Consider the following 23,690-nt stretch of genomic DNA (forward strand, 5'->3'; position numbering starts at 1 on the left):
TCGTCTTTTTAACACGTCATCGACGAGTGTGTTACACACGCCTTAATTATCTAGCTGATTATAAAAAAAAGGTGTTGAAATGACACACGAAAACATGATATAAGGTGACTAAAACGGACAAAGCCTAGTTGAGATTTCTAACTGAAAGTGTCGACTTTAGGGGGCCAGCGATGGACTAGGACGATCATCTATTCCAATAGATAGACACATAAACATATATAAAAAATAGTAGTTGCTTATTTTTTTTTTTACAAATCTCAGTAAAGGGGAGTTAAGAACTTTATTGTAGGAAATATGGAAGGAAAATGATATCTTTAGAGAATGCTCAAGACTATTATAGGTTACTTAAGGCCACTTGAGATGATTACAATCATCAACTACATCACTATTTTTACTAGCCAAAATAGAAAATAAAAAGTCTTGCACAAATAACTAAATACATATATCACAAATTACTAGATACATGTACTACAAAATTCTAAAGAGACTTCTTGAAAAACTAAAAGACAATTTCGAAAGACTAAACATTGATGCATTAATTCCAACACTCCCCCTTAATGCATTTGCTTGATAACTCCAATGCGTTCTTGAAGATAGCAAATTTCTCTAGGAAGTTTTGGTGAAGATGTCATCAAGTTGTTCTCCTATCTGACAATAATGCAACTGAATTTCGTCTTTCTCTTGTGCTTCTCGGATAAAATGATACATGATGGAAATATGCTTTGTTCTTTCATGGCTGACTGGATTCTTGGCAATTGTAATTGTTGATTTGTTATCACAATACAGAACAATCTCTTTTTTTTTGTTTTTCATCAATGTCTTCAAATATTCTCCTAAGCCAAATAGCTTGAGAAGTGGCCTTGGATGCTGAAACATATTCTGCTTCAGCAGTGGATTGAGCAATAGCACTTTGCTTTTTTGATAAACAAGAACAAATACTTGATCCAAACAAGAAAGATAACCAGAAGTACTCTCCATGTCATCTATACTTCCAGCCCAATTTTTACATTATCCCATAATTCATTGTTCCTTTGCAAGTTGCGTAGAACACACTTTGCAGCTCCAAAAAGCACTTGACTTGGTTCTTACATGAATCAGGATAATAAACTAGCAACAAACATAATATATGGCCTTGTTGAAGTAAGATATAGCAAACTTTCAGTCAAACTCCTTTAAATTGAGCTATTAACTTTCTCTTTTCTATCATCTTTTCTAAACTTCTCATTTGCTACTAATGGTATGACCCCAGACCTATAATCCATCATTTTGAATTTTTGAAGAATACTTTTAGTATACTTCTTTTGAGAAATAAAAATTCCTTCTTTAACTTGAGAAACTTCGATGCCCAAGAAATGATATAGCAATCCAAGATCACTCTTTTCATAAACTTGCATCATATCTTGTTTGAAATTTTGCATCATCATTACATCTTTTCCTATAAAGAGTAAATCATCCACATAGCGACAAATAATAATGATGTTCTCATGTTCTTTCTTCACATACATTGTGGCTTCACTTTTACTTCTCTGAAAATTATTTTTCAGAAAGTATGTATCAATTTCATTGTACCAGGCTCTTGGAGCGTGCTTCAGCCCGTAAAGAGCTTTTCTTTAGCCTGTAAACCTTTTCTTCTCCCCCTTGAACAAAAAATCCTTGAGGTTGCTCAACATAAATCTCTTCATCAAGTTTTACATTCAAAAATGCTTATTTAACATCAAGTTGAAATATCTTCCATATCTTTTGTGCAGCAACAACAATTACAGTTCTAATTATCTCAAGACGAGCAACTGGAGATAAAGTTCCATAAAAATCAATACATGGTTTTTGTGTGAAGCCTCTAGCAACCAACCTTGGTTTGTGCTTTTGAACATCTCCTTCCTGATTGAGTTTGATTTTGTAAATCCATTTTAGACTTACAAATTCTCTTTCTCTAGGAATAGCCACCAACTCCGAGGTATTATTTTTTTTCAATCACTCAAATTTCTTCTTTCATGGCTTTCTTTCAAGTATCATGTTTTATTGCTTCTTTATAATTTTCTGGCTCAACACCTGCAAAATTACATCTTTGATAAATGTCACTCAACATTTTTGTTCCTCTTGGAGGCAGTTCTTCACTATCTGAATCTGAGATTTCTCCCCCTTGAGAGACATCTTCATCTTTCTCATCCTCTTCTTGATTTGAAGATATGATAGCAATATTCACTATCTTTTTATCCTCCCAATTTCATGTTGTTTTTCATCAAAAATGAAATCTCTACTAACAACAAGTTTGTAAGTTTTGACATCGAGAAACCTATATCCTTTTGTGACATCTCTATAACCAAGAAAGACATATTTTTGACTTTTTTTCATCCAATTTTGTTCTTTTTTCAGCAGGTACATGAGCTTAACAAATACACTCAAAAAATTAAAATGACTTACAAAAGGTTTAATTCCACTCCCAGATTCAACTGGGGTCTTTTCCTTTAGTGCCTTTGTTGGGCACCTGTTAAGGATGTGAACTGTTGTATGATCTGGTTCTGCCCAAAAATATTTTGGCAGCCCTTTCTCATTCATCATAGTTCTGTCCATTTCAACAATTGTTCTGTTTCTTCTTTCATATACACCATTTTGTTGATGAGTATACCCTGCTGTAAGTTGCTTCTGAATGCCTTCATTTTTTATTCTTCAAATTCTCGACTATTGTACTCACCTCCTCGATCACTGCGAATAGTTTTGATGCTGCAACCTTTTTGCTTCTCAACAAGGGATTTAAATTTCTTGAATGTAGCAAATGCTTCTGACTTTTTTTTCAAGGAATAAACCCAAGTCATTCTTGAGAAATCATCAATAAATATTAGAAAATACCTTTGACTTTCAAGAGATTGAGTCTTTATTGGTGCACAAATATCGGTATGAATTAGTTCTAAAAGTACACTTGCTCTCCAAAATGCCCCTTTTGGAAAAGACTTCCTGTGTTGCTTTCCCATTATACAACTTTCACATGTATCTACCTCAGTAGGGATCTCAGGAAGGCCTTGCACCATGTCCATTTTCTTGAGAAGCTTTAAACCATGAAAATTCAAGTGACAATCTTTTGTGCCAAAGCCATGAATCATCTACAATTTCATTTTTTAATGCATTGTAATGAAATTGCAAAGGGAAGTTTCTTTTTATCATCTTTACTTCAACAATGACTTGATTTTTCTCAATTTTATCATAAATCCTACAATAATTATCTCTAAACACAAGAGAATAACGATTTTCCATGAGTTGACCAACACTAAACAAATTTTCTTCTAAGTCAGGAACATAAAGAATATCATGAATTTGCTTACCGCTTCCTTTCATGTTGATTGAAATAGTACTTTTACCTTTTGCATCAACATAAGGTTCTATTCCCCATCTTCACTTTAGTATTGATGATATTATTAACTGAGAGGAAAGCCTTTTCATCTCTAGTAATGTGATTACTACAACCACTATCAACATACCATTCATTGCTTTTTGTTGAAGCATCAGATTTAGAATCAAAGAAAAGGTTTTCTTTCCTTTCTTCCTCCAGTTTTTTCACAAAAATTTTCTTGCTCCCGTTTCTTGTGCCAGCAATCCTTTTCAACGTGGTCAAACTTTTTGCAAAAAAGTTACATTGGGGCTTGCATTTGTGCCAACATTTTTCTGCATTGTGATTAGTCTTTTTGCAAACTTTACAAAAAAGACTAGTGTTTTTCTCACATTTTTTTCAACCTTCTTGGAAGAACCATCATGATTAAGACTGGACGATGAAAGGGACGTACCGTTACCGCTCTGATTTGTTCGATTCGTCCCGTTTTAATTGCATACAAGACGGGATACGATAGTCTGAACCGGTACACGAAACGAGATGAAATCGTGGTTTCTTACCGATGTACCGATATCGGTTCATCCCGATTCCAGTCCGATCCGTTCTAGTTCTGGTCCGGTCCATTCTGGTTCCGGTCCGATTTACTTAATATATATTAATTTTTTATATTTATATAATTTATATTTTATATTTTATATTAATTATATCTTATATTTTATATTTTATATAATTTCTATATATTAAAATTAATTACCTACCACATCCTCCCCTTCCCTGACACTTGACAGGCGACAACTTTATTAAAAACTATCCTGCCTGACCCCTGAGCCCCTGACTTGCCCGGATGCCTCTGCTGCCTTGCACCTTTATCAAAAGTTGCAGCCTGATACGCTCAAACTTACTTCTCAAATGAGAAGTAAAGCGGTCGCGTCAAGTAAATAACCCAACTAGTGAGGTTGGGATCGTTCCCACGAGGAAAATAGTCTAGACTTAACTCCAACTTGTATTTACTATTGTTTGGTTGATGACTTTCTTAAAAAGTAAAAGCATAAAAGGGGGGTTTTGTACTTCCTAATAAAATAAAAATAACTAACGAACTTGACAGAGACACTTAACAGCTTTTAATGTTGAGTTTTAATCAAGTAATCAAAGTAACTAGGGTTTACGTGTTCCCCACAGGTTCATAACTTGATAATTCTAGCTATAACAATTCTTTCCTAGTATCTTGCATGCAAAGTGATAAGTTATGTATTTCTAAATCCTTGGTCCGGCATCTAGAAAATCTCACTCTGCACCTTGGTCCGGCTACGTGTGTTGCTTTCCTAACCCTTATCCTTACCTCATATTAAGCATCATATTCGATATTTGACTCAGTTATTACCTCGTACCAATCAATACTAGCCTATTAGATAGTATACACTAAATCTATGTTAATAATTCTTTTCCTATTATCTACCTCCTTGGTCCGGCAAGTAGCATTAAGGCGAGTTCTAACGTTGATCATCCGTTAAAAAGATTTCTAAGCGAAAGAATTATTAATACATGCAAGACACTATTCTAGAATTGTTATTTTAGCTAGGGTTTATCTCATTATTTGCCTATGGTTCCCACAACCCTAATTATAGAGTTTACTTCCTCATATCCATAAACACAATATTCAAATATATTAAATAAGAAGTCATGTACTTATTTTGATGAGAAAGAATAAAGTCTGAAAATTTGCTTGATTAATCAACAAGAGTTACTTGTAAGAATCTCCAACAATCAAAAGCTTAGAAAAACAAAGTCTAATAATATGATGTTTTATCTCCAAGAGTCTAACCTCAAAAACGAGGTTTTTCGAACTATTTATAAAAAAAATAAAAACATAATTAAACAAGGATTCTAATAACTGGAAATCTGCCAAAACGCGGCTGGGTCGACGGACCACGCGACGGAACATCGTGGCCATGACGGACCGTCGTGGGCTCCGTCGCCCCATACTTGGGTGCAATTCTTCTGCTGCTTTCTTCATTCCCCTCGACGGCAAGTGTGACGGACCGTCACAGGCACGACGGTCCGTCGAGGGTCTTCGTTACGAAATACTTCAACTTTCGGAATTTGGGTACTGGATCACTTCTCTGATCTTCGCGACGAACCTGCAGGACGGACCGTCATATCCATGACGGACCGTCACAAGCTTCGTAATCCCACACTTGGTCAGACTTCCCCATCTTTCTTCAGCAGCTTCTCTACGCTGCCACCTACGGACCGTCACAAGCACGACGGACCGTCATAAGCTCCGTAGGTGGTCTCTTCTGCATTTTTCGCTCAAAATCTCCGCATTCAGATTTAGACAGATTTCCTGCAAAACAAAGAAAAACTTATATCAAAATTAGCACAAAAAGGGATTTCGGACACACTAAACTTAAGGAAAAAGTATTAATTATACCGTGAAACCACGGTATATCAACACCCTCAACTTAAATTCGTTGTTTGTCCTCAAGCGACGCACTATGACTCACTACACAATCTTTGTACAATAGTATCCATGTTTTATCCTTTGCAATCATTTGGCTATCAATCCCGACTAATCCCATCAAATCTATGCATGCTATCACTATTAGGCTTGACTTTTGTGGGATTCGAACATGACACAGACTCACCATGCACTAACAACTATCCTCTTCAATTTCTCACCGAGGTGCTAATAATTCCGGTATTGCAACTAGTGTCCTCACTTTAGAACAAAATCCTCATTTTTTCACACAATGATTTCAGTTTGAGTATAAGGATTACATTTCAACACTCGCTCTCAGAACAAAGTCACACTCATTCATACCTATTGCCATAAGCTTGCCCTTATTTTCACTGCCTTAAGTTCGCTATACAACCCTTAGGATCACGATAGGACTTTTTTAGCTTGTAACGTAGGCTCAGAGTCAGGTAGGGTATATTTAGGTATACTTTAGTGACTATTTGCCCTCCTTGACATATCGGCTAAACCTTCCGCTCTATATCACTTTATCTCGCCCAGTTTCTCCTATTCTTTCACCTTGCTGTTTCCCTTCTTTCTTCATTTGTGTAAGTGACTCTTTTCTTTTCTTGTTTGTAATTCTTGAATATATTTTTTTTTCTTTTTCAACGAGTTCTTGAGTCACTTTACTTTTGTTCTTTCTCTCTCTTTGTTCTTTCAACCCCACTTTCCAGAGCATTCCTCAAAACAGCCACCCTCAACTCATGGCTTTGCCATGAGTCAAGGTACACAATACCCAAAATCGGGTCAGGGCCATAACGAAGGTTGTTTATACATTAGCCACCCTCAACTTATGCTTTTGGCATAAGCTGAGGTGCACATGTCCAAGGAGGGACCAGGGCCAACATATTGTTCCCAGAAAAGATCAGTTGGGGTGAAAAAGAAAGGTCTAATTTTAAGCTCAAATTATTTGGATCAACGAAGGATAACTTTCATTTGGTTTCTTTTATTTAGGCTAGAAATGGGCTATATTGAATAAGGGCCTATGATCCTTTCCTAATTGTATGTTACAGCTTACTTTTAGCAGGACTAACCAGGCAAGTTCTAGCTCAGTATCAGTAGTGGACTATTCAACTTTCCTTACACTCACTTGACATCTCATCACTATACCAGATTATCAGACACCTAGTTCGACTTGAAGGTTTAGGGTAGTGCAATGGTGTAACTCTATTTCATGTTTAGATCCACACAATTATCAGTTACTACGCCTTTTCATGCAACCTTTTCCAGTTTTATCGGGATATCATTTCAGCCATCATGCTTCAGAGTTAAACTATGTACAAAAGATATAACGTGCCGGTTCAACAGAAAAAGTAATCAGTCTTTTGGGGAAAAAGAACACAGGCAAGAAAACCCCAAAAGAGGATAGTGAGTTGGGATACTCAGACTTCACCCTAACACTCACTTTCCATTTACCCCACCCCCAACAAAAAAGCATGCAATTGTCCCCAATGCATAAAAAAAATCTAAAGATTAGAGGGGTAGGTGAAGCAAACCTGTGGCGCATAGCGCCGTCAATCAACAAGCTGGTGGGTCTAGTTTCCCAGAACCCACATCCTCTGCAATCTGGACACCCTCAGTGATGTCCTCAGCAACAACTGCACCCTCAGTAGTGCCTCCTGCTGTCTCTACAGTGCGGGAGCTAGACGCCCCAGCCGCTATCTGTGATGCTCTGATCTGGTGTGCCTCCGCCTCAGCAAGTGAGGCTCTCCTCGCGACCTCCATCTCTCGGCGCTCCTTCTTTCTTGCTCGCGCCTCATCCTCTGATCGACCCCTCCGCCTCTTGGCACTCTCTCTCGGGGAAGATGGGGGAATGTCTGGAGTAGAAAACAGAGCCGCCAATACAGTATCCTCAGAAGGCTCGACAGACTCTGACACTCTTGTCGCTAGGATCGTGTCGATGTCTGCACGAAGACTGGAGACTGCAGCCTGGAGAGTCGACACATCTACCGGAGGGGCTGGTCGAGCTAATACTCTCAATTCAAAGGCATCGAGGCGCTGGTTAACCTCAGCAATCTTCTGCTGCATCTGCCTCTCCATACGCGCCTCAGACTCAGCAATAGACTTCTGCATCCACGGCTGGATATGATGCAGAAGAGTGGCCATTTGTGCCTCCAGTTTTTGGACTCGGGCAAGCGGGGCCGGTGTCGGTAGAGGGGCTGTGCTGCTACCCGGGATAGACTCGACCGGGGTAGTGTCCGTGGATGCCTGTGTAGCTGTGCGAGCCTGGGCCACCGTATCCGCAAGGTCATCAGATAGTGGTGGCAGCTCTGGACGGGGCCCTCGACGTGGGGCCAACTCATTGGCCTCGTCTCTGATGAGGCCGACGTCAACGGTACCCGGCGGGGTCCTCAACTGATCTATGTGCCATATGGGCACACCTGCAGACCTGCAAAGGGCAAAGATCATGCACGGAAATGGGTAGGTGGTGGTGACCTTAAATGCCCTCTCGTGCATGACTGCCTGGAGAAGCCATGCATAGTCCACCTCGAAGCCGGCTATCATCGCCGCCATCAGCACTGCTCGATCCCAGGTGACTATGTTATCAGCAGTTGTGGGGGAAAGGTAGTGACGCACGAGCAGCCACAAGAATTTGGCGACAAACGTGAGGTTGGCCTTCTTGATGGCCCCCTTCGGCTCGGTGACCCAATCTGCACCCTCTTCGTCGACTGATAAGTGTAGGGCCATCCACCGCTTGGTGGTCTCCCTCAGTGCTGGCTCTCGCAGGAACTGTCCATCCTTCACTACCTGCCAGCGGTAGTCAAACTCGGCAGTGATGGGGGTTCGAGTAGCATCTGCACTCTCGCCGTATAGGAACCGACGGATGGCGGGCAGGGAAATGTCAACCTGCACGCCCCGGACTAGAACCTTCTCCAATGGGGCCTGTTTCGCGGGAGTAGCCCGCCTGTCGATCTGTGATCGGAGAGTCGCTACGTAGGACGCGTAGAACTCTCGGACCATCTCCTCACTGTATCGTCCCAAGGGACGGGCTGTCCACTCTAGGCGATGCCTGGTGAATATGTTGTGGATCTCCGGCATCGAGGGGAGACTCCCTGTAAGTACCCGCCGCTCCAGGGTGAGTGTTCGAGTCATTACTCCTTTATCGGTCAAGAACTTCGCGTCGGAGTAAACCTGAAACTGGCCTTCAACGCACCACCGGTTTGGCTGGTCAGAGGCTGGGGTGGGGACCGGGGCTGGTGCGCCGGATGTGGAGTCTGAACTGTCAGCCTCATCAGACGAGGTCGACGCTGCAGCAGTGGCGGGTGCGGGAACCTCAGCAGATCCTGAAGCTTCCTCGGACAAGGATGCTCCCAAGGAGCCAGACGCTCCTTCCTCGTTTGTGGCCGACCCAGAGGGTGTGCCGGTCAGTGTGCGCTCCTCATCAGACTGGGAGGCAGTGACTACGCCGGACGCCACCGTCTTGGCTGTGGCTCTGAGGGCACGTGTAGCACGGGAAGGAGCGGAGGTGCCTGGGGGCATGTATTCAGGGTCCCGCTCATCATCAGACCTGATGATCAAGCGTGCAGACGGGGCGACAGACTTAGATCACCCGCGTGCATAAGTGCGGTCTTGCTTGGGTGCCATAGTCGATAGTACCTGTAAAGGGGCAATGTTAGTATGAGTAGTGGCAATCAAATCAGGCAAGACCATATAACATGAAACTTTAAAGAAAAATGTGTTAGTAATATTGAAACTGTACCACACGACGGGACCTATGACGGCTCGTCGTGACTATGACGGACCGTCATGAGGTCCGTCGTGTTATACTTGGTATATGTATATATAAGGAACCTTGAAGGAGGGGTCGCTGACCATCATGACGGTTAAGCAGGACGGACCGTCGAGGGTATGACGGTCCGTCGTAAGGGTCCGTTGTTGGACACTTAGAAAATGATGGGAGAACCTCAGAAGAGGGTTCTCTGACTATCATGATGGTAGTGCAGGACGGACCGTCGTGGGTGTGACGGTCCGTCGTAAGTGGCCGTCGTTGGACACTTGGAAAATTTTTGGAGGCCCTTATCATAGGGGTCTCTGACCATCATGATGGTCGTGTAGGACGGATCGTCGTGGGTGTGACGGTCCGTCATAAGTGTCCTTCGTTGGACACTTGGAAAATTTTTGGAGGCCCTTATCATTGGGGTCTCTGACTATCATGACTGTCGTGCAGGACAGACCGTCGTGGGTGTGACGGTCCGTCGTAAGTGTCCGTCGTTGGACACTTGGAAAATTTTTGGAGACCCTTTTCAAAGGGGTCTCTGACCATCATGACGATCGTGCAGGACGGACCATCGTGAATACAACGGTCCGTTACAGGCGTCGTTGGGGAGGGTGCTAGGGCTTATGCGACGGACCCTACGACAGTCCGTCGTGAATACGACAGACCGTCATCGGGGTCTCGTTCTGAATAGCAGAGACAGAACTGTAGGTACCCTAAGCAACCCCAATGAACACATATGGTCGTGTAGTGTTGTGGACCTCTATGTGTCTATCCCAACTACCTAGGAAACTATTAATGTGAAATCACCTATGTCTGGGGTTATTATCATGGCAAATTCAAACATTTAGAGCCTAGGTCTAGACATAATCATATCAAGGTAACAAGAGACGACTAGGAACGAAATAATAACTAATAAACAAAAATACAAGAGAAATGAGTACAAATTTAGAGACACATACCTTGGAAATGGAGAAAACACTGCAAGGTAGATACCAAAAACAGCAGCACCGACAAGTAACTGATAGTAATAAGGTTGGGGAGATTGTGGAAGTAATGATCAGTGGGGGAAGTGTGGAAGTGGAAAAGAGAGGGGAGATGAGAGGAAGTGGAAGTAATGGGGTGGAATATGGAGGGATAGGGAGTATAAACGGTTAAATTTTGAAAAGGGGTCCAGCCGGGTCGGGTCGGGTTAATTTCATTAATCGCGCGACGGTACCCCGACGACGGTCCGTCGCACATGCGACGCCCCGTAGTGGTGTCCGTCGTGTGTGCCCTAATTTCAAAAATGACAGAAATACGTACCTGGGTGACGGTGCATACGACGGTCCGTTTCACACGCGACGGTCCATCGTTGTATCCGTCAGTGGCTACTGCGGAGTAGTTTTCTGCAGAATTTCCTGGTGATGTGCCTGCAAATTTAAAACCCATTTATAGAAAAATGCTACCATTATTAAAAAGACAACAAGTATTGGGTTGCCTCCCAACAAGCGCCAGATTTAACGTCGCGGCACGACTGAGGCCACTTGATTACTCAGACTTCATCAAGATGGCATGCCTCTATCACTTTATTCCCCGATGCTTTATGCCCAAAATAGAGTTTTATTCTATCTCTATTCTTCTTAAACCGCACTCCCTCCTTGGCTTTTAACTCAACTGCCCCATGAGGGAATATTTGGGTAATCAAGTAAGGGCCAGTCCATTTGGACTTGAGCCTACCTGGAAGACAAGGCACCCCAGAACTGTCTACAAGTACCAAATCCTCAACCACGAACTCTTGTTTTGCAAATTTTTGTTCAGTCCCCTTCTTCATCTTTTCTTTGTGGGATATGGCAGATACCAATTGGAGCTCACCACTCTGCCTCATGGTCCTACAAATGTTGAAGGTTGCTTCTTCATTATTCAACCGAAATGTCATCTGTCCCTTCTCCATGTCAACTAAGGCTCTACCTGTAGCAAGAAATGGCCTCCCAAGAATAATGGGCACCTCGAAATCGACTTCGCAATCAAGAATCACAAAATCTGCTGGAAAGATGAATGACTCCACTTTTACTAGCACATCATGGAGTATCCCTATGGGCTTTTTCACAGTCCGATCGGCCATCAGTAGCCGCATCGCAGTGGGTTTTGGATCCCCCAAACCCAACTTCTTGTAAATTGAGAGGTGCATTAGATTTATGCTTGCCCCCAGATCACATAATGCTTTCGCAAAATGTAATGACCCAACTGTGCAAGGAATAGTGAACGCACCCGGATCTTCTTTCTTTTGTACTAGGGATCTTGTAGCGAAAGCACTACAATGTTGCAATCTATCATCATCCTCAAACGTGACCGATCTTTTCTTGGTAACCAGATCTTTCATAAATTTGGCATAACTGGGCATTTGTTCTAGAGCTTCTACCAAAGGGACATTGATAGAGAGCTGCTTCAACATTGTTATGAAGCGCCGGTATTTACCATCCTCAGTCTTTTTCACTAATATCTGAGGGAAGGGTGGTGGTGGCCTAGGCATGGGGATTACCTTGATAGGTACTTCTGCATCTGTTCCATTACTTTCATCTGTTTCACCACTACCCTTTACCACCTTATCATTATCCTTTCTTACATTTTTCTCAGCAGATGGCATGGGTGGGTCAATGGTTTGCCTACCACCCCGAGTAGTAATTGCCATACAGTGTGCATCATTCTTTGGATTTTGGACAGTGTTGCTAGGAAGAGTGCCCGGTTGCCGTGTGTTCACTGTCGCAGATAATTGGGGCACTTGCAATTCGATCTGTTTAATCGAAATTGCGTGTGTGTCCACTTTTTGCCCAATACTATCTAACTCACCCCTTAATTCTTTAATGTGCTCATCACTAGCATCGAACCTCCTCATCATTTTGTGCAACATATCCTCAACTCGCGCCATACTATCTCCACCATCCCTAGGAGTAACTTCACAATTTTGAGGAGGAACATAGGGTCCACTCCTGTCATTTCTATTACCATAGTTACTCCTGTTGAAGTTGTTGTCGCGGTTGTAGTTACCATCTCGGACATAATGACCCTCACGGTTGTAGTTACCATAGTTCCGACCTTGGTTACCTTGACCTTGGCGCCAATTATCCTGATTTGAGCCTTGGGCGCTTGGTCGGAAACCCGCCATTTGTTCATTGACTGCATAGGAATCCTCCTCATAGTAACATTCACCGTTAGGGGGTGGTGGTTTAGCCAAGTAATTGACTGCATTTATCTTCTCTGCACCCCAGTGACATGTTTTAGTACCAACCCAAGCTCAGTTCTCATCTGAGCCATTTCCTCACGAATGTCATCTGTGGCTGGGTTGTGAGTGGACTGCACTGCGAAGGTGTTTCTCCCTGTATCGGACTTCCTAGTACTCCAAGCTTTGTTGTTACGGGAGATTTTCTCTAATTTCTCAGCAATCTCAGCATAAGGGCATTCTCCATAAGATCCACCTGCTATAGTGTCCAACACCGCTTTATTGTTATCATCTTGTCCCCTATAGAAGTATTCCTTTAGTGACTCATCATCAATACGGTGATTTGGGACACTTCTCAAGAATGAGGTGAATCTATCCCAAGAACTACTAACTGACTCTCCTGGTAGTGCCACAAAGTTATTCACCCTGTCTTTGTGGTTTAATTTCTTGGAGACTGGATATTAGCGTGCTAAGAAGACATCCCGTAGTTGGTTCCAGGTGAAAATAGAGTTGTATGGGAGCTCAGTAAACCACATAGCAGCCTCTCCCGTCAGTGAGAGAGGAAACACTCTGAGACCTATTACATCTAGATCCAAATCAGGCCTCCCCACACAACTCTTACACACTGCCCTTACCTTAGCTATATGGGCATGTGGATCCTCAGAAGGTAGCCCTGAAAACAAACCTCTGGCAGTGAGCATTTGCATCAGACTACTAGTTACCACAAAAGTGTGGCCTGTAGGTAGAGGAGGCAAAACCAGTGGCCCGTCCGAATCTGCTATGTTATCATAGCCTCTGTAGTATGCTTGGGGCCGTGGAGCGGGATTCTGTCCCCTCTGTTGATGTTCACCCGGAGCATCGGGTAATATCTGACCATGAACATCAGCCGGAGCTGGGATGTTCTGGTTTGGATCCTGATCATTGATTCCCAAGTTACGATTCATGTTTCGCAGTGTACGTTCTAGCTCGTGATCGTAGGGGAACAACTGTTCTCTTCCTCTCCGTGTATTTGGCATACAAGGAGGATAATTCTGAAAAGGAATCAAAAACAATAAAACAAAGTAAAATCCAGAAAATATCAACTAAACTATAGTAAGAAGTTAAAGTTAATCTAAAAGCTAAATTCCCCGGCAGCGGCGCCAAAATTTACTTGACGCGACCGCTTTACTTCTCATTTGAGAAGTAAGTTTGAGCGTATCAAATTTTGCCAAAATTTGATACGCTCAAACTTACTTCTCAAATGAGAAGTAAAACGGTCGCGTCAAGTAAATAACCCAACTAGTGAGGTTGGGATCGTTCCCACGAGGAAAATAGTCTAGACTTAACTCCAACTTGTATTTACTATTGTTTGGTTGATGACTTTCTTAAAAAGTAAAAGCATAAAAGGGGGGTTTTGTACTTCCTAATAAAATAAAAATAACTAACGAACTTGACAGAGACACTTAACAGCTTTTAATGTTGAGTTTTAATCAAGTAATCAAAGTAACTAGGGTTTACGTGTTCCCCACAGGTTCATAACTTGATAACTCTAGCTATAACAATTCTTTCCTAGTATCTTGCATGCAAAGTGATAAGTTATGTATTTCTAAATCATTGGTCCGGCATCTAGAAAATCTCACTCCGCACCTTGGTCCGGCTACGTGTGTTGCTTTCCTAACCCTTATCCTTACCTCATATTAAGCATCATATTCGATATTTGACTCAGTTATTACCTCGTACCAATCAATACTAGCCTATTAGATAGTATACACTAAATCTATGTTAATAATTCTTTTCCTATTATCTACCTCCTTGGTCCGGCAAGTAGCATTAAGGCGAGTTCTAACGTTGATCATCCGTTAAAAAGATTTCTAAGTGAAAGAATTATTAATACATGCAAGACACTATTCTAGAATTGTTATTTTAGCTAGGGTTTATCTCATTATTTGCCTACGGTTCCCACAACCCTAGTTATAGAGTTTAGTTCCTCATATCCATAAACACAATATTCAAATATATTAAATAAGAAGTCATGTACTTACTTTGATGAGAAAAAATAAAGTCTGAAAATTTGCTTGATTAATCAACAAGAGTTACTTGTAAGAATCTCCAACAATCAAAAGCTTAGAAAAACAAAGTCTAATAATATGATGTTTTATCTCCAAGAGTCTAACCTCAAAAACGAGGTTTTTCGAACTATTTATAAAAAAAATAAAAACCTAATTAAACAAGGATTCTAATAACTGGAAATCTGCCAAAACGCGGCTGGGTCGACGGACCACGCGACGGAACGTCGTGGCCATGACGGACCGTCGTGGGCTCCGTCGCCCCATACTTGGGTGCAATTCTTCTGCTGCTTTCTTCATTCCCCTCGACGGCAAGTGTGACGGACCGTCACAGGCACGACGGTCCATCGAGGGTCTTCGTTACGAAATACTTCAACTTTCGGAATTTGGGTACTGGGATCACTTCTCTGATCTTCGCGATGAACCTGCAGGACGGACCGTCATATCCATGACGGACCGTCACAAGCTTCGTAATCCCACACTTGGTCAGACTTCCCCATCTTCCTTCAGCAGCTTCTCTACGCTGCCACCTACGGACCGTCACAAGCACGACGGACCGTCATAAGTTCCGTAGGTGGTCTCTTCTGCATTTTTTGCTCAAAATCTCCGCATTCAGCTTTAGACAGATTTCCTGCAAAACAAAGAAAAACTTATATCAAAATTAGCACAAAAAGGGCTTTCGGACACACTAAACTTAAGGAAAAAGTATTAATTATACCGTGAAACCACGGTATATCATAGCCCCCCTCCCCTTTCCAATCCAACCGCCCATTTCCCCTTCCGTTTTTCCAACGATCGTTTTAAAACGAAAATATTAAAATGGATTCTTTTTTTGTTTTATAAATCAGAAGTGATTTCTAAAAACTATATATACATACTTTAGCTTGAGAGAATATATATTTCATTCATATTTCTAAGTATTAGCTATTACGGATTATAAATTATAAATATTCAGATTTTCAATATTCAATTCAAGTTCTAAATTCTTAATATCATTTGGTGATTTGGTCATTTGGTGTATTTTGGAGGAGGAATCTTCTTCAAATTTCAAGTTTCGACATTAATATTTTAATTTTCATTATGATCGTTTGTTCTTACACAAACGTTTGGTAACTTCGTTCCAACTCTATAATCTTATATTTATTTTTTGTATTTATCATTTGTAACTTGTAAGTTGTTCTTATTATATTATTATTCTTGTTAAGTTTCATATTTTGTAATTTATAATTTTATATCATGGAGTCTTCAAAGAAAAGTGGAAGTAAAAAAGTTCTAGTAGAATCAATAAAATATTTAGTTAAAAAAACTAATAAAGGTGCTAGTTCTTCTAAATCTAAAATTCCTCTTGTCAGAATGAATACGGATGAATTTACGCATGTGAATGAAACTAGTTTTTCCCGTCCCGGTCCTCTAAATATTAATTCGGATACTCCTTTGATTCCCCATGAATTCGATGAAAGACTTTATGGTATTAATCAAGAAAATGAAGAAGTGGAAATGGATGAACAATTAAATTAGGATGAATAAGTATATTTAGATGATACACCGACTAGCCCCGACCTCAATAGTATAGGTACTGAAGCTCCACCTCCGGTTGGAACTACTCGTCCCCCTATTATTCCAACTAGAGGTAAGACCAAGGTACAACGTTCTTTAAAATCACATGTGTGGAAACTTTATTATTTGAATGAAGGATGCAATATTTGTAAAAAACATTTTAAATATATATATTTTGGTGGGACTGGAGGTTCAACGGGAGGACTAAAAAAACTTTTGATGAAAAGCATAGTAAAGAGTGGCTTTCATATATGTCTTCTCTTGAAGTTATTGAAAATTGTAGTGTTGAAGCATCGCACAGAGGATCAAATATGATTCAAAGTGAATTAAATACTTCGAACCCAAGTGGTCCTTTTACGCATCTAACATATAACAATGATCGTGATCGTGAAAACTTCGCTAAATTGATTGTTGTTTGTGGTTTACCTATTAGTTTTGGAGAACATCCGGGTTTTATTGCATATATTCGTGAAACATATAATTCTAATTATAAATGTTTATCAAGAAGCATGGTAGAAGGATATATTTTTGAATTTCAAGAAAAATATTGTCAATATTTACGTGCCTATTTTGAACTAATGGATTGTAGAGTTGCTATTACTACTGATATGGGTCGTAGTCCTAATGGTTTTGATTATTTAACTGTTACTGCGCATTGGATCGATTTTAATTGAAATTTACAAAAAAGAATTATTGGTTATAAAATTTATCAAAAGAAAAAAAACCGAAATTTATATTGCTACTACTGTGTTGGATTTTAGATTTTTCGGTCTTTGTGATAAAGTCGTTAGTACTACTTTAGATAATGCTTCTGCTAATTTAAATGCTATTAATATGCTACAACCTAGACTTTGTCCTATTAAATATGCTATTCATGTTAGATGTGTCGCGCATATATTAAATTTGGTTGTTAGTGACGGTGTGAAATTATTTGAAAATAGTTGTGATAAAATTGATAATGCTTGTTTTTACATTTTTCATATGAATAGTAGCATTAGAATTAATCAAACTTTAACATCGTCAACAAGAATACCAAGGCCAGAAGTTGATTATAATCAATCTACAACTAAGTTAGAAAGAGGATTAACGGGACTATACAACTATTAGTATTATATTCGAGACTTAGTTGAAACACAACCTTTCCTAGAAGGTTGCTGCGTAAACTATGTACTCTACTAATAGTATTGTAAGTTTTTACAAATTTAAATAAATTAAATTGATATTTTTTAATTTTTGTAATTATTTTATCCTTATTTTAATTGATTTTTTAAAAAAATATAAATTTTATTTATTTATAATTTACAAGACAGAGTTATAAATATAACTTATAAAATAAATATTAATGAATAATAAGTAATAAATTATAAAGTATAAACTTCAAAAGATTTAAATTTTGAAAATTTTATTAGACTTTACTTGCAAACTTAATAACCAAAAAAGTTGAAAAATATCTTTAAAATAAATTTAAGTAAAAAATTATAATATAAGTGTAAAAATTATTAATTTAAACTTAGAAAAATAAAAAAATAATCATATTTTCATAATCCCAAAAAATGTCGTCCCGTTTATCTCGTCCCTTTCCATTCTGGTATATAGTGGAATTAGACGGAATCGATTATTCGTGTCGGTAATTTTGGTCTGATTCATCTCGATACCGGTCAATATACCGATCAAATCATCCAGTTCCAGTCCGATACTGGTTTGTTTCGGTCCTGTGAACCGCTTTCGGTCTGTTGACCAGTCTTAATCATGATCGCGCTTCTTTTTTCGCTTGGGAATCTTCTTCTGATGATTTTTTGAATTTTTTTGAGAATTCTCATTTGTTTTAGACTAGAAAGTCGTCTCTTTTGGTTGATCTTCACAAAAAATCTTTGCTTCTCGTGTGCACGAAATGATCCAACTAGCTCTTTGATGGAAAGCTTAGAAAGATATTTTGTCTCCTCAGTGATAGAAATGATGTACTCAAACTTTTCTTCGACACTAATTAGAATCTTTTCCACAACTTGTTGGTCAGAAATTGTATTACTATGATTTTTCATTTTATTAACAATATTTATGACTCTTGTGCAATATTCATCAATTTTTTCAGATTTTATCATCTTTAAATTTTGAAATTCTCTTCTAAGAGTTTGAAGATTTATAGTGCGTACCTTTTCGTCACTGAAGAAACCTTACCCCTAGAAAAAGAACCAGGTTATTGTAATTTTTTCGTAACACAATAAAACAAAGATTTATCGTGAAAACCTTCCTAACTCAAGGAAGGAAAAAACCACAGCGAAGTTTTATATTGATTCAAGATATACAACTAAGTTAATCAATGAATCTAACTCTAAACTTCTACTCTTTTCGATTAAATATAATCGAAAACTCTCAACTCAACAAGAAGTCAAACTCGGTTCTTGTTTACAATATCTCTCAACTCTTCTTAACTCTAACCACCCAAGACGTCAAACCCACTTCTTGTTTACAATTCTCACAACCTCTCTCCCAAGAAGTCAAACCCACTTCTTGTTATAATTCTCTCAAGACTCAACTCCAAAGAAATCAAATCCACTTCTTGTTTCAAATCTAGGAATTATTATAACTCAATAATAAACATAGAACAAATCAACAAAGACTAATAACCCTAGACTTTAATTGATCAAACTTCAATGTCCAATAGTTCTGAGTAGAACAGGTTTCGTGTACCTGGTCCTTATGTTGTTGTGATGAAGGTGAACCTGGTCCTTGCGTTTTTGTGACGAAGGCCTGTGTTTTTTTCAATAAAATACTGCTCTCAAGATGATATATTTCGTAAATATGTAATGGCTATAGTTTGGCTTTGCTGATAAATTCTCTCGATTTGTGTTTATGCAAAGATGTTTTTTTCGTTCAACTTCTTGATCCTTTTATATATTTGATTTGCCTTCAACTTCTACAAGGAAAGGAATTAAAAATCCTTTTCCTTCTTGAACTTGTCTATATTTATTTCTTTACTGATTTGACTTGAATTGTAATTTCTTTGTTTCTTTCCTTCTTTGACTTGAATTGCTACTTTTTTATTTCTTTCCTTCTTTGACTTGAATTGCTATTTCTTTTATTTCTTTCCTTCTTTATTTATTTCCATATTTGTTTCCTTCTTATCCTTCTTTACAATTCTGCACTTTTTCTGCTTTGCCTCAATACTTTTTCTTCTTTACCGCAATCTCTCATGATTGTACAGATACGACACCATGCCTTCACTTTATCAATCATCAAAACTACTTTATTTGTTCTCCTACTTCCCAACATTTTCCCCCTTTTTATGATGATAACCAATGATTTATTACACATCAAGACTATTTGTTAGTCATCAGAACTACAACTTTTTGTTATCCATCTAAACTACAAACTTCATGCTTTCTCATTCCCCAACAATTTCCCCTTTTTGATGATGACAAACTATGCATATGTCTATCCACATTATATAATTTCCCCCTTTTGGCGTCATTGAAAACCAATAACCAAAGAACCCGAATAAGATTCAATGAGTGTAATATCATTTTTAACTCATAGCCACTTGGGCAACACTTTCAAGTACACTTCTTCTAACAAAATGGTTAGTTAATCTAAGTATATTAGTCATCTTAAACTCATACACAATTAAGATCTTCAATGAGAAACGAAATAAACAAATATGTACCAGTTTATGCCCTTTAATAAAAAACATATGATATCATGAGTATGAGACAGACATAAGCACATCAAAGAGTCAAAGAATCTAAAATTTGAGGATGAGGATTGGGAAAAAGATTACTAAAGTGAGGAAGAAAGGGATGTTTACTGCCATTGATAAAAAAAATTCAATATGCCCATTGTGCACCAGCTCCTTCGTTTTGATCAGCTTTCTTAGAATGTGAAATTTCATCAAGAGAAACATGAGGTACATCATCAATTTTTCATTCCTCCATGAAATTTTTTTATTAGCCTTTTTCTTGATGACAACTTTGAAGGAGTACCAACTACCAGTAACAGATTCATCATATTTTGGTGCAAAAAGAGATGTGTTTATCAATACTGAAAGCAAGCAACAATTTATTTCTGTAAGAATTATTCCCTCCTGAGAGATAGACAGGTTATACACTTGAAATGGATGAAATATCAATTTGGAGTTTGTGAACCTGGTTCAGATGTGGGTCGTAAAGCAAGGTTTCCCCTAAATTAAAGCATGAGTGACTTCAATTCTGAGATTTTCATCATTAGAGCAGTTTGAAATTGAACGATGCTTATTGTCAAAGAGGGTTCTTGGTGACCTTTAAGAAAGTTGAATTTTTGATGATCGACCAGGTTCATTAGTGCTTATGTTTGACCTAAACTCAGGAAATTCATGCATTGAAAAATGATGGTACATACCTGGGTATTACAGAGAAACCAGGTTCCCTTTTTTTTTGTTTCTCCATGATTTACTTAATGGTGTTAGCAAAGAGTAGAGATAATATCCGCACACTTTCTAAACATTGTTTGAGATGTGACTGAGTGTGTACCTATTATAGTACGAGGTTTAGTTAGAAGATATTCATTGTATAATTACTCAAGCGTAAGATTATTCTTTTACTAGTCAATTATTAAAGGAAATCATGATAATGCATCAACTTGTTTCGATAAGACCATGTTTGGCCTGATTTTTCTCAAGTTCTTCATATTCAAGGCCTTTACGAGAATGTCACATCATCATATTCTCCCAGATCAAATGAATCTCAAGCTAATTCACAGAGAACCAACCCTTGTCAATTTTCAATACCTTCCAATGAATAACAAGGACCATGTTCACACAATGAAGTTCCCCTTAAAGGTGTACCATACTCTTACTATCCCGATTGCTCTTTTATTCCCCAATCTCCAGAACCATATATTAGTAGTAATTCATGTTGCAGGTGCATCAATGATTGTTAGATGTGAACCAGGTTCATATGTAGTGGTTCCTGAATTTGCATCATCAAAGATGTTTGATATCATGTCACTTTCTTCAAAAAAAATTTTATCTTGTCTCTTTCATTTTTCTCATCCCTTTCGAGGAATAAACTACCTCCTTGAAAATCAAAGAGAAAGAGGAAATTTTCTACCAATTTTAGCACCTGTTTGGAGCATGCACTATTGATGTATCAAGTTGGCCTTTTACCTCTCACCTTCACCTGAAACACTAGTCACAAATTAGTTTTGGGAACCCAAATTAGTTTGGTCCCCTTTATGTGAGTAAAAAGATGAATAAGATTTCTTCTAAATCACAAAGAAAAATAATAAAACCTTTTATTTGGAGCATTTTTATTTCGAATCAGGTTCTTAGCCGTATCAGTCTTTTCCTTTTTGGTGAACTTAACATTTTTCTGAAAAGCCTCTAATAAAGCTTTACATTGATTCTTTAAATGACCTGAGTTTCCACAATGAGTGCATAAACTTTTAGACATGTGAATAGTGTGTGACACAAGATTATTCTATTTTTTAAAAACATATCCCACTTCGACTAGTGGTTTGCCTTTCTTGAATCTGAGTTAAAATTTCAGGGAACCTGATCCATCTAAGATTTTGTTCCAGATCCAGTTTGGTATGATCAAGATTTTCTTGTAGCAACCTATTCCTTTCTATTAAAGCTTGACAATTTATGGTTAATAATTTTATTTTTTCTTTTAGAGCTAATTGAAGTTCACTAGCAGAGTTTTTGCCCTTGTGACTTAACTCTGAGATTTTAATCTGTTCTTTTAATTTGTTTTGAAGAAAGTGATTGTGTTTTTCAAGATTGTCATTGACTTCTCTTAAAGATGCATAATTTTTCATCATTTGTCCTCTTTCAGAATTGATTGTCTGATATGCATCTATAAGAGTACTCAATATGAACTCTAGTTTTTTTTAAGAATATGATTCAATATTTACTTTGATGTGATGAAAACTTACCTTGCTTTGTTTGTCATCTTCTTCATCATCTTCAGAATCTGTTTCAGCAGTGAGTGCCATAAAATCATATTTATTTGATTTTTGCATTGCAAGTAGAGACTGATTTTCGAACCTTCCATCCTCAAATTCTTCTTCTGATAAATCCCCCACAGAGGCAAAGGCTCTTTTCATTGAAAGATCCGCTTCTTGATTGGTCATTCTGCTATTTGTGGGAATGTACTTATCATTCTTGATTTCCTTCCATTTTTCCAAACTATTCCTCTTTTTCTCTAGAGCTTTCAATGGACAAAACTTGACAAAGTGATCCAGATTTCCACACTTGTGACATACTTGATCTATTGGATTTTCAGTGATTTTTTGAGAGTTCCTTCGATGGAATACTTGTCCCTTTTTTAACATTCTTGAGAACCTTTTGGTCATTAACGCAATGCTTTCGTCCTCAAAATTTTCTGGTGTTGTGCCTGTAGGAACCAGGTTGTTCTCTTTTCTTTTGCCTCCAATTTCCTTTTCTTGTTTTTTCTTGAGTTCATAGGTCATGAGATTTCCAATGATTTCATCCATAGCTAACTTATCTTGATCATGGGCTTCAGTAATGACTTCTACTTTGCTTTCCCAAGATTCTGGAAGGACACTCAAATGTTTTCTGACTGCTTTTTCATTAGGAATTATTTTACCTAGTGAGTAGATTTCATTAATCATAGTAGTGAACCTGGTATGCAACTCTTGGATTATTTCACCTTCTGTCATTCGAAACAGTTCGTATTATTTGTTCAAGTTATTTATTTTAGACTTGTTTACCTGAGTTGTTCCTTCATGTGCAGTTTGCAAAGTTTCTCATATTGCTTTTGCATCTTGACATGATGATATTCGATTGTATTCATCTGGACCTATTCCGCATATCAAGATCTTTTTTGCTTTAGAATTGTTCTGAATTGCAAGTTTATTTGCAGCATTCCATTCTTTCCTATCTTTTGGTACTTGAGTGGTTCCATCAATTTCATTCTTTATGGGTATGGTTGGATCGTCCAACACGACTTCCCATAGGTCTGGATTTTCTCCTAGTAAATGATCCATCATGCGATTCTTCCACCATCCATAATACTTTCCATTAAACAGTAGTGGTCGATTTTGAGAAGCTCCTTCTTGTGGTGGAGGTGATGCAGCCATTGATCCTTTTCAAGTGTTTGTCTTTTAATGAAAAGACCTGCTCTGATACCAATTCAAGAAACCTTACCCCTAGAACAAGAATCAGGTTCTTGTAATTTTGTCGTAACACAATAAAACAAAGATTTATCGTGGAAACCTTCCTAACTCAAGGAAGGAAAAAATCACACCGAAGTTTTATATTAATTCAAGATTTACAACTCAGTTAATCAATAAATCTAACTCTAAACTTCTACCCTTTCCAGTAAACTATAACCAAAAACTCT

General features: G+C 38.5%; 1 protein-coding gene across 1 annotated transcript; it reads right to left on the minus strand.

The window, feature by feature from the left end:
• Positions 1-1,704: 1,704 nt before the first annotated feature.
• LOC138348779 (uncharacterized) lies at positions 1,705-23,007 on the minus strand. Its single transcript, XM_069298356.1, has 5 exons — positions 22,261-23,007; positions 2,916-3,098; positions 2,693-2,783; positions 2,422-2,651; positions 1,705-1,878 (listed from the first exon to the last, which is right to left on the minus strand). The coding sequence occupies exons 1-5, from the start codon at positions 23,005-23,007 to the stop codon at positions 1,705-1,707; spliced, it is 1,425 nt and encodes a 474-aa protein (XP_069154457.1).
• Positions 23,008-23,690: the final 683 nt, after the last annotated feature.

This window comes from Solanum lycopersicum, chromosome 5 (assembly GCF_036512215.1).
Source record: "Solanum lycopersicum chromosome 5, SLM_r2.1".
NCBI lineage: Eukaryota > Viridiplantae > Streptophyta > Magnoliopsida > Solanales > Solanaceae > Solanum > Solanum lycopersicum.

Excerpts from the sequence above, each read along its gene's own strand:
- LOC138348779 (XM_069298356.1), bottom strand. The coding sequence starts at position 23,007 with ATGACAGAAGGTGAAATAATCCAAGAGTTGCATACCAGGTTCACTACT. Across the intron at positions 3,099-22,260 it reads AAGATGACAAACAAAGCAAG|ATGATTCATGGCTTTGGCAC; the intron begins GTAAGTTTTCAT and ends ATGAAATTGTAG. Across the intron at positions 1,879-2,421 it reads GGAGTGGAATTAAACCTTTT|GAAGGAGATGTTCAAAAGCA; the intron begins GTAAGTCATTTT and ends AAACTCAATCAG.